The sequence below is a fragment of the Balaenoptera musculus genome, chromosome 1 (assembly GCF_009873245.2).
Source record: "Balaenoptera musculus isolate JJ_BM4_2016_0621 chromosome 1, mBalMus1.pri.v3, whole genome shotgun sequence".
NCBI classification, from domain to species: domain Eukaryota; kingdom Metazoa; phylum Chordata; class Mammalia; order Artiodactyla; family Balaenopteridae; genus Balaenoptera; species Balaenoptera musculus.
Genome location: NC_045785.1, coordinates 144,618,356 through 144,634,199, shown reverse-complemented (window position 1 = coordinate 144,634,199; position 15,844 = coordinate 144,618,356). Strand labels below are relative to the sequence as shown.

At 35.9% G+C, this 15,844-nt stretch overlaps 1 protein-coding gene across 1 annotated transcript in view; it reads right to left on the bottom strand.

The window, feature by feature from the left end:
- NSL1 (NSL1 component of MIS12 kinetochore complex) overlaps positions 1-15,844 on the bottom strand; it is a 52,619-nt gene that overhangs the window by 33,679 nt on the left and 3,096 nt on the right. The window contains exons 3-4 of the mRNA XM_036868504.1: positions 11,134-11,264; positions 9,364-9,418 (exon numbers count right to left, since the gene is read on the bottom strand). Of these exons, the coding sequence (XP_036724399.1) occupies positions 9,364-9,418; positions 11,134-11,264 (186 nt within the window). The remainder of the gene's footprint in view (positions 1-9,363; positions 9,419-11,133; positions 11,265-15,844) is intronic.

Genomic DNA, 15,844 nt, shown 5'->3' with positions numbered 1-15,844 from the left:
AACAAGAGAGGCTATTGCAATGAGAAGTCCACGCACCACAACAAAGAGTAGCCCCCACTCACTGCAACTAGAAGAAGCCTGCATGCAGCAACGAAGACCCAACTTAGCCAAAAAAAAAAATTTAAAAAAAAAAGGACATATGTACCCCAATGTTCACTGCAGCACTATTTACAATAGACAGGACATGGAAACAACCTAAATGTCCAACAACAGATGAATGGATAAGGAAGATGTTGTACATATATACAATGGAATATTACTCAGCCATAAAAAGGAACAAAATTGGGTCATTTGTAGAGATGTGGATGGACCTACAGTCTGTCATACAGAGTGAAATAAGCCAGAAAGAGAAAAACAAGTATCATGTATTAATGCATATATGTGGAATCTAGAAAAATGGTACAGATGAACCTATTTGTAGGGCAGGAATAGAGACACAGACGTAGAGAACGGACATGTGGACACAGCGGGGGAAGGGGAGGGTGGGACGAATTGGGAGATTAGGTTTGACATAAATACACTACCATGGGGAAAATAGATAGTGGGAACCTGCTGTATAGCACAGGGAGCTCAGCTCTGTGCTCTGTGATGACCTAGATGGGGGGAGGAAGGGGGGGAGGGAGGTCCAAGAGGGTGGGGATATAGGTATACATATAGCTGATTCACTTCACTGTACAGCAGAAAGTAACATAACATTGTAAAGCAATTTTACTCCAATTAAAAAAAAAAAAACCAAAAAGACAGAAAATAACAAGAGCTGATGAGGATGTGGAGGAATTGGAACCCTCAAACACTGCTGGTGGAAATGTGAAATGGTGCAGCCACTTTGGAAAACAGTTCAACAGTTCCTCTAAACATAGAGTTCCCATATGATCCAGCAATCCCATTCCTAGGTATATACACTCAAGAGAACTGTAAACATATGTCCACAGAATAACTTGTACACAAATGTTCATAGCAGAATTATTCATAACAACCAAAAGCAGAAACTCAAGAATATACTGATAAATGGATAAATAAAATGTCATATGTCCATAAAATAGAATCTTTGGCAAAAAAAAGGAAATGAAATACTGATACAGGCTACAACATGGACCTTGAAAACATGCTAATTCAAAGAAGCCATTCTCAAAGGATGACATATTACATGGTTTGATTTATAAGAAATGTCTAGAATAGTCAAATCTATAGAGATAGAAAGCAGATTAGTGGTTGCCTAGGGCCAGGGGAGAGGGATGACAGATTGGGGGAGAATGTGGGGTTTCTTTTTGAAGTGATGAAAATGTTTAAAAATTAATTATGGTGATGGCTGCATAAAACTCTGTGAATATCGAGTTGCACACTTTAAATGGGTGAATGGGATAGTATATGAATTGTACCTCAATAAAGCCACTAGAAAAAAATAAGTGTCAAAGATAATGATGTAATATATTCCATATGGTAAATGAAAGTAAATAAAACAAAATTCAAGAGCATGAAATAAAAACTAAGAGTCTACCGCCCACAGACTTTTACTCAAAGTACCTAAGGAACCCATCAACAGAGTAGTAAACCTAGAAGGAAGCCATGACAATCAGAGAGTTTGGAACATTTTGCTATAAATTTAATTAATCACTGAGTGCAAAAGAGTAGCAGCTACTGAAGTGTTTTTTAACAAGAGAAGAACTAAAGTTCTAGACACAAAGAAGGAAAACGGGGAGGGGTGTGTTTATTCAGTGGGTAAAGTGTAATAAAGTCCTTTTCTTGCCCAGGAGGGGACTTGAAATACTGTATAACTCCCGACTGTGTCAGATAATTTTAGAATTATAGTATGCTAAAATTTTACAGGTAACACTAAAGGAAAAGAAGCATAGCATATAGCTTCCAAACCAGAAAAAAGGAAAATAAGAGAATAAAGAAAAATCTATCAACATGATAGATGGCAAAAAAGAGGGAAAATAGTAAAACTCCTATATTTGGAAACAAAAAAATATTCAGAGCTGAATTATGAAAGTTCTACATGTCAAGCCTCGAGGATATGGCTAAAGCAGGACTTAGTGATAAATCTGTATCCTTAAACATATTTATTAAAAAATAAGACTGAAGTAAACTTAAGTGTTTAACTCAAGGAGCTAAAAATAACAGAGAAAACTCAAGAAAGCAGGAAGACCACACTAAAGATAAGATCACAACTCAAGGAACCAGAAAAGTAAAAAACAATAGAGAAACTCAGCAAAACTAAAAGCTGACTCTCTGGGAAGACCAATAAAAACAAAGAAATCTACAGCAAGATATCAAGAAAAAAGACAGCCAAAACAAACGACATTAAGAAATAAGCGTATGTGGAACAAATTTTTTAAATTACAAGCAACTACTACAAACAGTTTCATACCAACATATTGAACACATGGATGAAAGAGACTATTTTCCAAACAGATATTACCAAGATTGATTCAAGAAAAAAATTTAAAACCTGAAGAAATCAATAACCATTAAGTATACTAAATCAGTTAAGTCAAACTTACCCCCATACATACCCCAGGCTCACAGTTTTATACATGAACCTTATCAACTCTTCAAAGAACAAAAAATCTCTAACATTTAGAAACTGTTTTATGAGGGCAGCATAACCTTGATGACAAAACTGGAAAGGGACAGTATGGTTTGTTTTTTTTTTCATTAAAGTTCACCTGCTTTATTATTATTTTTTTCCTTATTAGAGGATAATTGCTCCACAATGTTGTGCCAGTTTCCACTGTACAATGAAGTGCATCAGCCATATGTATATCTATATCCCCCCTCTTGAACCTCCCACCCACCCCACCCTCCAGCCCACCCATCTAGGTAGTCACAGAGCACCGAGCTGAGCTTCCTGTGCTTTATAGCATGCTCATGCCAGCCATCTTTTTTACACATGGTAGTGTATACATGTCACTCCCAATCTCCCAACCCGTCCCACCCTCCCCTCCCTGCCCCACCATGTCCACACATCCGTTCTCTACATCTATATCTCTATTCCTGCCCTGCAAATAGGTTCAGTATGTTTTAAAACACATGTTTATTTTTTGTGTGACTACAGATGCAAATATACTATAGGTTAATATACTAAATAAAATACAGGTATAGAGTATAAGTAAATTTAATTCAAGTGTATAAAAGAAAAAATATACTAATGAGGAAGTGGAGTTTTCTCTATGAATGCAAAGATAACCATCAGAAAAATCTGTCACTGTTAACTCACCATATTAACAGAGTTAGAGACAAAAAAGCATACGATCTAGGGGCACAAGGGAACTTCATGAGTGATGAAAAATCCTATATCTGAATTGTGGTCACAGTTACATAGTTATATACATTTGTCAAAACTCAAACTGTATGCATAAAATGGATGTATTTTATTATATGTAAATTATACCTCAATAAAGTTGGTCAAACAAGTATATGATCTCAGTTGATGCAAAAGAAGTGTTCAATAAAATTAAACATTTATTCATAATTTTAAAATATCATGGCCACTGGGCTTCCCTGGTGGCACAGTGGTTAAGAATCTGCCTGCCAATGCAGGGGACAGGGGTTCGAGCCCTGGTCCAGGAAGATCCCACATGCCGCGGAGCAACTAAGCCCGTGCACCACAACTACTGAACCCGCACTCTAGAGCCCACGAGCCACAACTACAATGCCCGCATGCTGCAACTACCAAAGTCCGCACGCCTAGAGCCCGTGCTCCGCGACAAGAGAAGCCACCACAATGAGAAGCCCGCGCACCGTAACCAAGAGTAGCCCCTGCTCAACACAATTAGAGAAAGGCCGCGCAGCAACGAAGACCAAACGCAGCCAAAAATAAATAAATAAAATAAATTTAAAAAATATATATATATCATGGCCACTATCATTACTAGTATTCAATATTACACTGGAGGTTGTTTTTTTTTTTGGTTTTTGGGTTTTTTTCCTTAAAAAATTTTTTGTTGAAGTATAGTTGATTTATAATGCTGTGTTAGTTTCTGGGGTACAGCAAGCTGATTCAGTTATACATATATATATATATTCTTTTTCATATTCTTTTCCATTATGGTTTATTATAGGACATTGAATATAGTTCCCTGTGCTATACATTAGGACCTTGTTGTTTATCTATTTTATATGTAGTAGTTTGTATCTGCTAATCCCAAACTCCTAATTTATCTCTCCCGCACCCCCTAAATATTTATAATGGAGGCTCTAATCAATGTAATAATAAGACAAAAATAGAACATGTATAAAGTTAGGAAAAAGATAAAACCTAGCATTACTTGCAAATGATATGATTATCTACATTTTTAAAAATCTAGTTGAAATTAGATAATTAGAACTAATAAGAGTTCAGCAAATAAAGATCGACGGTATTCCTAAACACCAGGAATATTCAATTACAATGTGTAATCCCAAAATGTTACCATTTACAATAGCTACAAAAAGGTATCTAGGAACAAATAAAAGATGTGTAAAACCTATGTGGAGAAATTTATAAAATACTATTTTTTTCTTAAAACCATCTTTATTACATGTCTTTAAACACTTCTCTACATGCATTACAGAATATCTTATCAGATCCAGTCCCTTAAATAACACTGTTTTCAACATAGCAAGCAGGCAGCACTCTTATAAACATCTTTATTACATGTGTTTATAAAACACTATTGGAGGACATTTTGAAAAACCCAAAATGAGATATAATATGTTCACAAATGGGAAGACATATATTGTAAACGTGGCACTTCTCTCCAAATTTATCTATAAATTAAATGCAATTCCAATCAAATCCCAATAAGATTTTTCAAGCAATTTTACAGTTGATCCTAACAATTCCTATGGAATAGTAAAGGGCCAAAAACAGGCAACAAAATTTGGAAGAAATTGCAAGATATCAAGTCTTCTTTTAAACTACAGAAACTTAAAAAGTGTGGTAATGGTGCTGAGACAGCCAAGTCAACCAATAACGTTAAAATGAGAATCCGGGGGAATTCCCTGGTGGTCCAGTGGTTAAGACTCCACACTTTCACTGGCAAGGGCCAGGGTTCAATCCCTGGTCAGGAAACTAAGATCCCACAAGCCGCGTGGCCAGAAAAAAAAAAAAAAAAAGAAAAAGAGAGACAGAGCGCAGAAACAGACCCCCAAATACACGGAAACTTAGTATATTAGAGAGTGACATTACAAAGCAGTGGAAAAGAGATGGACTATTCAATAAATGATGCTAGGACAACTGGCTACCAGTACAGTAGAAATTAGATCCCTTCCTTATAAAATTTTTTTAAAAATTCAGTTGTATTCAAGTCCTAAACATGATAATCAAAAGTCTATAAATAAAATAACAAAGGATCTTTATGTCATTCAGATAGACACTTAAAGACACTGAAAGAGCATTTATAATGGAAAAACTCTGGTAAATCCGACTACATTAAAACTTATGTAAACATATATAAAAGGTCATTATAAAGTTATAAGACAAGCCAAAAATTTAGAGCAAATATTTACAGTGCTTATAACACAAATATCCATAATGTGTATGTGCATGTACATTCATGTGCCTGTGTATATGACTCTTAGAAATGAATAAGGAAAATTCAAATAACCCAACCAAAAAACAGGCAAAGAATATAAATAGGCAATTCAAGGATGCTCAACCTCACTTTAAATACTACCGCATGTCCATCAAATTGGCAGAAAAAAAAAAAATACAGAAAGCCTGACGGTAATAATTGTTGGCAAAATGTAGAGAAGCAAGAACTCTCAAACATTGCTGGTGGGACGGTAAACTGATACGACTCTTTTGGAAGGGTAGTAAAGCTCATATGTAATAAAGCTAAACAGAGACAAGCCCTGTGGACCTAGAAATTTTGCTTTCAGAAATCTACCCCAGAAAATCTGTGACATATTTACACTTTACAAGGACACAGGTATAAAAATATTCATTGTAATGTTTATAACAGCCAAAAAAAAAGAAACTAAGTGTCCCTCAGTAGAGGAATGGATTTACAGAGGTATATTCATACTCAGGAATATTATTTAGAAACTAAATGAATAAAGAGATGTGTGTATAAAATATTGAGTGGGGAAAATAAGTTGCAGAATGATATGATTGGTATGATACAATTTATGTAAAATTTTAAAACAAATGCCATACATTGTTTATGGATACCTTGATAAAGTATCAATAAAAGCATAAAAACATGGATAGGAAGGAACCACTAACCTTGAGCATGGTGGTTACTTCTGAAGTAAGAGGGAGTGGAATGGGATGGTGAAGGGTACAAAGAAAGTTTCAACTGTATCCATACCTTTTAATTCCTAGAAGGTCTGATCCAAGTTTGGCAAAATATGAATAGCCCTTAAAAATAAGTGGTAGGGGGCTTCCCTGGTGGCGCAGTGGTTGAGAGTCTGCCTGCTAATGCAGGGGACACGGGTTCGGGCCCTGGTCTGGGAAGATCCCACATGCCGCGGAGCGACTGGGCCCGTGAGCCACAACTACTGAGCCTGCGCGTCTGGAGCCTGTGCTCTGCAACAAGAGAGGCCACGATAGTGAGAGGCCCGCGCACTGCGATGAAGAGTGGCCCCCGCTTGCCACAACTAGAGAAAGCCCTCGCACAGAAACGAAGACCCAACACAGCCAAAAATAAATAAATAAATAAATAAACACAATTTTGAGAAAAAAAAAAAATAAGTGGTAGGTACAAAGATGTTCATTATGTTATACTCCATGTTTTCTATATGTTTGAAATATTTCAAAGAATTTTTTAAAAAGTCAACTCTGCTTGATGTGTATGCAATGGATTGGAAGAGAGTAAGAGTGAAACAGAAGACCTTCAGGAAAGCATCTCTACAAATCCTGGCTAGAGTGATGGTGACCTAGATTAGAGGTGATAATAGAGAGGTGAAGAGAAGTGGATGAACGTGAGATTATATTTCAAAGGAATAATTTGTAGGACTTATTGATGGATTGTAGATGAGGAGTTCAGGAGAGGAAAGAATCAAGGTTGACTTCTCACTAAAGCAGTACGTAGGTGAAGGTGCTGTTTACTCGGATGGGGAAAACCGGGAATGGAATCAGTTGGAGAGCATGAAAGAATCCTGTTTTATGTTCATCTCTTATTTCTACTCAGACATAAGCTCTTTATGGGGAGAATCTTTTTTATCTCCATATCCCCCAGAGTTACTAACATAACTATGCCAAATAATTGTTATATACATTGCTTAAGTAACATGTTTTGAAAACTAGACAGCCTTCTTCAAAAGTGTCAGCTTTCAAATGAGCCTGATATCACTTAATATTCTAATAACAAACAAAATTCCAAGAAGTTCCCTAAAAAGTTTTCCCATGTAACTTATTCAGAGTTTTAACTTCTATACAAATTTATGCTTTACACTTTTCTCCTAAGCCATTTTAATTAATTTCATATGATTTTATCAGTTGAATGTATTATAAGCTATGTAGTATTATAAGGTGTACCACTGTAAAAGGGATAGGATTTATTTATTTATTTATTTTTAATAAATTCATTTATTTATTTTTGGCTGCATTGGGTCTTCATTGCCGTGTGCAGGCTCCTCATTGTGGTGGCTTCTCTTGTTGTGGAGCACGGGCTTCGGTAGTTGTGGCATGCGGGCTCAGTAGTTGTGGCACACGGGCTTAGTTGCTCCGCGGCATGTGGGACCTTCCCGGACCAAGGCTCAAACCCATGTCCCCTGCACTGGCAGGTGGATTCTTAACCACTGCACCACCAGGGAAGCCCAGGGATAGGATTTATAATAGGGTTATTATTACATAGCATCTCCTTATAAACTACTACTTATATATTTTAGTTACAGTTTATAGACCCCCTTATCTCATGTGATTCATAACAACCTCAATGAGTAGGCAGGACATTTCTATAACATTTAGTGACAGAGCTGGAATTCACACCTAAAGCATCAGGCTATGTAGACTTCATCATAAAGAAACCTGTGACTTGCCCAAGTCACAAGTTTCAAGTGACTTGCTCAAGGACATTCAGCTAATAAAACTGTAAGTTAATTTTGCTGTGCTTAAAGAGCTGTTGCTATTCTAAGCTTATAAACATTATGAAAATGTATAATGACAAAAATCTCAAAATTTATCCAAAAGATAGATTCTAATTATTTGATTAACTGTGAAGTCAGAATCACATGACAAAGAAGATTTTTCCACTAATACTACATAACTGGAATGGTAGGAAGAAAATCATGTAGACCGTCAAAGGATCATTTAAATAAACCGGTTTTCCCTCCTAAGATAAAAAGGTTACCAAGTTTCTTTGGCGAATTAACTATAGTTAAAAAGTAATACTTGAGTATATTGTGATAACACATTTTTCAATTATTATTTTTTTGTTGTTCAAACCAAAACAAGTATATGTCAACCACTGCATTTTGGCAACTAACCCTTTTTAGTGAACCATGACAATTAAGTGTTAGGTCCTAGGTCAATTTTTATTATCAAATACAGTGAGTGCTGTGATTTTAACCAATTTCAGAGTATCTTTACTTCCCCCTCTCAGTTTATCCCATTGGCTTGGGACACTTAAGAAGGGCAAGGGGACATGTTAGAAAGTAAATCAGAATTCAACAAGGGCGAGGTACTCAAAGCCATAAGTATAGAAATCCCATACAAATAAATGAAGGTCTTAACTGTTTTACTGATACTTCAGAAATGGTACTCTTGAGCACCAAAGGCAAATTTCAAAAGGTCTCAAGAAAACTGCTAGAAATTTTTAAATGTGAGAATAGAGTCATTTAAAAATACATATGATCCACATTTTTAGCAAAGTCGGTTCTATTGCTGGATTTACAAAATTGGTATAAATTTTATTTCTTTGTGATTTAGAGGGTGCACCTAAGTGGACACAGAATTGAAGTCAAAGGCATAACAAGTGTATGTACCTCTTCTTAAGTTCAACATTATATTTTTGTTGGATTTTATTCTGTAAATGATGAGAAACCAGTGACGGTTATCACACTGAGGAGAGACACCATGAGTGCTTTAATAGTATAACTTTGGCTGTAATGCAAAGAATGGATGGTTTAATAGCATTAGAGATGGGAGGGTATTATAACAGAAGTTAGAGATTGACAAGGTGTTATAATAGTCTAGGTCAGGAGAGTGCTTAATAAAAGTCCAGCTTCCTGGGTCCTAGCCCTGGAGATTCTGAGTTGGAAGGTTTAGAGCAAGTTCTTATAATCCTAAGTGAAAAAAAGACTTAAACACTGATGACTGGTAGTGAGTTAGAGCATCAAAGGGAAGATAACCTTGATGCTGAAACCTTTAAGAGTATCAGGAACTCCTGAAAATTACAAGCTCATGCTTCACTTTTACCATAAACACTGACTCACCTGGATCAGGGTCATATTTTAGGTCCAATGAATGTACAACAGGGTGGTATTGCTTCTAAACATAAAATAAAACAGATTTAATTTAACAACTTAGAGCCTCATACAAACATTTCCTTCAGTTTATGCAAGCAAATATATTATTAGTCAGTAGTACCATTCTTTTGCCAAAAAAACCCCACAAAAAAATAAAAACAAACAAAAAACCCCAAAATTAGATCCTGAAAATCTGTAGCGAAGGGAGGAGAAAAGAAGAAAAGATCAAACTAAGTCTGAATTATACCTTTTATAGTATTGCCACCTACTGCATACACTAAGATATAGCACCATAAAAAAGCATAAGAGGGAATTCCCTGGTGGTCCAGTGGTTAGGACTGCACGCTTTTGTCGCTGAGGGTCAGGGTTCGATCCCTGGTCAAGGAACTAAGGTGCAGCCAAAAAAAAAAAAAAAAAAAACCAGGAAAAAAAAAATGCATGAGAAAAGCAATCAAGCAAATTAGAGGCATAGAGATGGAATCTCGTGTTTATAAAGTACCAGGTAGTTTTCAAATTATGAATGGACTGTTTTTCAAAAGTTCATTTTAAGACAAGTGTTTAGAACTCAGAACTCATATTCCCACAGAAACTCTGTTTTAAAAAGTGGCCAGGCCACTACCACATCAGCACACTAATGCCTACCTACATATCCTGTGATACACTGGGACTGCAATAGCAGAACTATAAGAACAGGATCCAAAATTCAGGAAAAAAGAAAGCGAAGAATGTCTCTCCTTTCTCTTGCCCAAAGTAGCAGGAGCCAAAAAGGTTTTTTTGTTGTTGTTGTTGTTTGTTTGTTTTTTAAAAAAGCTGTCTTTAGTATCCTCACCCCATCCATTTTGCATCAATTTTAAACTTCCACAGCAGTACCCCACCTAGGCCGGCCAACTTCCTTTCTTTTATGCAATACTGATTACTAGCTTTTGGTGGGGGAGGAAGGGTAGTAATAGAGAGGGAGATGCTGGAAAATAAATACATTTTGAATGTTTTTCCCGAGGAAACTTTAAAAGTGGATGAGGCAAAGGGAGTGGGGTATTTCTTGGAGGACTGACTTCTATGGAAGAAAAAAATGAAAAATTTTGCTTATAATCATTTTTTTCTCACAGAATGATAACTAAAATGTTTTAGAGAAAGTACCTGTCTTCACTCTCTAAAACAATTCCTGAAAGGAAAGCAACTAGAAAATTTATATGTGAAAGTATGCTAATTTCAAAAACTAATGACAAAAAGTAAAGCACAATCGAAAGCAACATGTATGTCTCACTCCGGAGGCAATGCCATTCCCAGCAAACCTACTTCCATCTCATCATGATTTCTGGAGCAAAACAAATTATACACAATTCATAAAGCAAATTTTGGTGTTATAAAACAGGTAGTCAATCTTCATCATCGATTTAACTAAAGGGTCTTCCAAAATACATAAACATATACAAATAATGTGCCAAATACAAATGACGGATAGAAGGAAAAGGCTTAAAAAATACATTTCTTTTTCCCTCCTGGCCTCAGAATTAAGTCACTGTCAGTCTTCCATCTTCAAATTCTATTTTATTTTATCATCAGCTGTATTCAAAACCTAGTGTGACTTAGGAGGAGACAAACAGTAGTAACTGAGGCAGGAAAGACAAAGAAAACAAAATGTCATTTACCTCCACTTGGATCTCATACTTTAATTTTTTTACTGTAGTAAAATAGACATTACATAAAATTTACTATTTTAAAGGTAAATCATCTTACCAGAATTTCTTGTTTTGCTTTTATGATTTTGATGACACATTCAAGGATCTTTCTGGGATACTGCTTACGTTTTGTGGCTATATCGACTATGATTTCATCAAACTGGTCTTCAAGGACTTTGATATCAGAATCTATTTCAAGGGAAAAATAATATCAAAAAATTCCTTAAAACACATTTTTTAATATTCTATATGAAAATGTAACATAATAAACTAAATTTAGAAAACACAAAATTTAAGGAAAACAAATATGGCAAGTTAATGGATGCCCCACTTTGGTAACTGATTCATTTATTCATTGAACAGTCGATTACTTACTGAGCCCCTATGGGAAGCCAAGTCTAAATCAGAAAATACAAAGATGAACATAACATAATCCCTGTTCTCTAAGAGCTCATGGTTCACTGCAAGAAACAGACATACAACTGCAAAACAACTGAATACACACAGTAGAGGTATGAACAAAATGCTGTCAGGACAAAGAACAGCGGAACACTAACTCTGCCTTGGGAATTTAAGACTTTAAAGAGAAAATAACATTTGATTTGGAACTTGAAATGTAAATGTAAATCCATTGCATAAAAAAAGGTAGGGAAAAAAATAATAGGGAGATGCATTTGAGGCAGAGAAAACAGTATCTGCAAGATCAAAGAGTCTTTAGGAAACAGAAAAAGATCTAAATGGCTGCAGGTTAAAGTATAAGGAAAAAAGGATGATAATATATAGAAGAGCCACACTGTAAAGAACATTTAACATCAGGGATGCTAACAAGTTTTGACTTTATCATGTGCTGAACCAAAGCCGTGACAATAGCAGTGAGTGGAGTAGCTAGATCTGAAACAGACACAACTGGATAAATGGTAGGAAAACGTAAAAGATATGGTGACTTCAGAGTTTCTTCGATTTGGCTAAAGCTATCTTATCAGTTGCTTTCCTATGTTTTAAAGTACAGTTGACCCTTGAACAACGTGGAGGTTAGGGGCACCAACCATCCTTGCCGTCAAAAATCCAAGCATAACTTTATAGTTTGCCCTCTGTGGAAACTTTAGAGTTTCCACATCTGTGGATTCAACCAACTACAAATGGTGTCGTACTGTATTTGGTGAAAAAAATCCCTGTATAAGTGGACTCTTGCAGTTCAAACCTGAGTTGTTCAAGAGTCAAATGTACTGATTCTCAAACTCTGAAAGAATGAATAATCACCTGGGGAACTTGTCAGAAGTGCAGAAATTTCTTTTTACTTTTTAAAAAACAGCTTTATTGAGGTGTAACTGTCATACAGTGAGCGGCACATATTTAAAGTATATGATTTGATAAGCTTTGACATATGTGTATACCCTTGAAACCACCACTACAGTCAAGATAATGAACACAACCATCACCCCTAAAAGTTTCCTAATGCTCCCTTGTAATCTCTCCCTCCTGCTCCTCCCAAACTGCTCTCTATCCCCAGGCAATCACCGATCAAATTTTTGTCACTATATTCTAGTTTTCATTTCCTAGAATCTTATATAAATGAAATCATACAGTACATACTCTTTGGTAAGGAGAAGTGCAGAAATTTTGATTCCTAGTAGAGTTCTCTGGAATGGGGCCCAGAAATTAAGCACCCCAGATGAAATTAATGCAAGGGATACATCAACTTTATTTTGAAAATCACTTTAAAAAGTAGCAAATATTAAGTAGCTAAAAATACTAAAGAGCTAGGTCCTCAGCTTAACTGGTCTTACGTCATTTGTGTTCTGCTATGTCAAAGTCTATGATAGAAATAGATCTATTTATTTTATTGAGTAGAGCTTCATTAGGGAGAAGTCTGAAACGTTACATATTTTGAGAACATTTTGAGACACTGCTGACATACATCAGCATAAACATATATATCATAAAGATTAATGAGGTATATATCATGTGTGGTCTTCCATTCGTGAAAAGAATATTCACTAAGTCCAATTAAATTACTTCTTCTGAGAGTATTATAAAATATAGTCATTTCTTACTTTGAATACTCATTTAAATGAGCAGTCTTCCCTATATTTTAATTTATTATTTAAAAAGTTCAATCACTAGCGTGAAAGGAATATTGTAACTATTTCACAATCAGTTTAAAAAAACAAGTCTCCCAGCTAAATCTTCCATGTAGAGAAGAAAATGGTTTCTTAGCGCCACCTAATGATAAAGCTACAAAACTGAAATGTATAAATTTGAGCAGGGAAGAACTTGTCATTAATCTAACAAACATGTACTGTGTGCCAAGCCAAGTATTGAAAACATAGTGATGAGAAAAAATATATATAATCCCTGCTCTCAAGGAACTTATCTTTTAATTCTTAAATGTGTCAGGTCCGGCCTTCTGAATTCAAGTCCTTTCAGGGTAGAAGGGCAGGGAGGAAGTTGGTTTCATTTGCACATTCATTCATTCTTTTATTCATTCACTCATTTGCACAATGATCTCAATGAACAAAACAGACGAAAACCTCTGCCCTTGTGAAGCTTACTTATTGATTCTATGTATTAGATCAGACACAGATCCTATTAATTCTACCTGCTAACATCTCTTGAACCCATCCTCTTCTCTCCTTTCTTAGGGTAAGTCTTCGCCACCTTTTGGTGTATTACTGCAATAACGTACTAAGGTCTTAGAGGTTCTCCCTTGAATTTCTCCCTTCTCCAATCTGTCCCCCACACAGCCAACAGTTAGCTTTCTAAAACACAAGCCTTTTCTTGTTATAGTAGTGCACCCTTACCTGTGGTTTCACCTTCCGCAGTTTCAGTTACCCACGGTCAACCATGGTCTGAAAATATTACATGGAAAATTTGTAACTTTTAAATTGTGCACCATTCTGAGTGGCATGATGAAAACCTCGCATCATCCTGCTCTGTCCCACCCAGGACCTGAATCATCCCTTTGTCCAGTGTATCCTGCCCATTAGTCGCTTGGTAGCCATTGCTGCAGTATCGTGATGCTTGTTTTCAAGGAACCCTTATTTTATTGATACTTAATAATGGGCCCAAAGCACAAGAGTAGTGATGCTGGCAATTCAAATATGGCAAAGAGAAGCTGTAAAGTGCTTCCGTTAAATGAAAAGGTGAAAGTTCACAACTTAATAAAGGAAAAAAATTGTATGCTGAAGTTGCTAAGATCGACAGTAAGAATAAATCTTCCATCCATGAAATTGTGAAGGAAAAAGAAATCTGTGCTAGCTTTGTGGTCGTACCTCAAACTGCAAAAGTTACAGCCACATTGCATGATAAGTCCTTCGTTAGGATGGAAAAGACATTAAATTTGTACAATAAGATATTCTGAGAGTGAGGGAGAGAGATCACATTCACATAACTTTCATTACAGTGTATTATTATAATTGTTCTATTTTATTATTAGTCATAGCTGTTAATCTCTTGCTGCGCCTGATTTCTAAATTAAACTTTATCATAGATATATACAGGATGGATAAACAACAAGGTTGTACTGTATAGCACTGGCAACTATATTCAATATTCTGTGACAAACCATAATGGAAAAGAATATGAAAAAGAATATACATATATATGTATAACTGAGTCACTTTACTGTACAGAAAAAATTAACACAACATTGTAAATCAACTGTACTTCAATAAAATTTTTTAAAAAATAGTAGATACAGGGTTTGGTACTATCTGAGATTTCAGGCATCCACTGGGCGTCCTGGAACACATCCCCCTCAGATAAGAAAGGACTACTGTAATTTTACTTTAAAAACCTTCACCAGCTTCCTATTACCTACAGGATAAAGTGCAGATTCCTCAGCATATCCTACAGGGCTTTCTGTGATCTGATCCCAACTTATCTTTCTGGCCACATCTGTCATTAGTTTTCCCAATTCACTGCTGACATTTTGCAAACATATCACTCCTTTGTGCCTTTGCATATGCTTTTCTCTTTGCTCCAAATGTCCTTCCTACCTCCTTTCTGTCTAGCACACGCTTACTTATTAAATGCATTTCCTTTAACAACAACCTACTGTTACGTCTTCTCCCACTTCCTAAAGAGTAATAGTGATTCTTTGTCCATTTCCTTTCCTTAATGATGAGCTCCTAAATGGTAAGAACCATATCTTTTCATCTATTTCCTGGAATTTGGCATAGTGTCTGCCATTTATCAAGTGCCCTTGAAAGAAGGTAAAAATGTAGTATTCTCAACTATTTCCCCTCAGAGTTATAAGGGGGAAAAGGGATAGAGAATATCCACACTTCAGAGCCATCCACCCAGGCTGCCAACCTGTCAGAAAATACATGGTAATCTATAAACTGATGAATCATATTGCTGAAGGCAGTCTGGACCAAACAATAAAGCAATTCCAAAGTGACTTCAAAGAACAAGAGTCAGATAAACACACAGTAGAAGCTGTGTAGTTTGAAAATACTCCTAGGTGATTCTGATACACTGCCCCTCCCCCACTAATTGGCAATCACTCATAGTATCTGGAAAATCTGATGTTATTTTTTCCATTTTAATATATAAACCGGAAAGTGAACTTTGGTGACTTTGAAGAGGATTAATGCCGAGGATTAAACAGTGAAGTCTTCTGGGCAAAGAATTATCTTAATGTTGAGGAGAAAAATTATAGCCACAGAGAATTACTTGATGGGCTTGGAATAAACTCAAGGGTATAAGTGGTTAATCTGAACAGCTAGCAGTGATATCAATCTATGCTGGTCAAATCTCCGTACTAT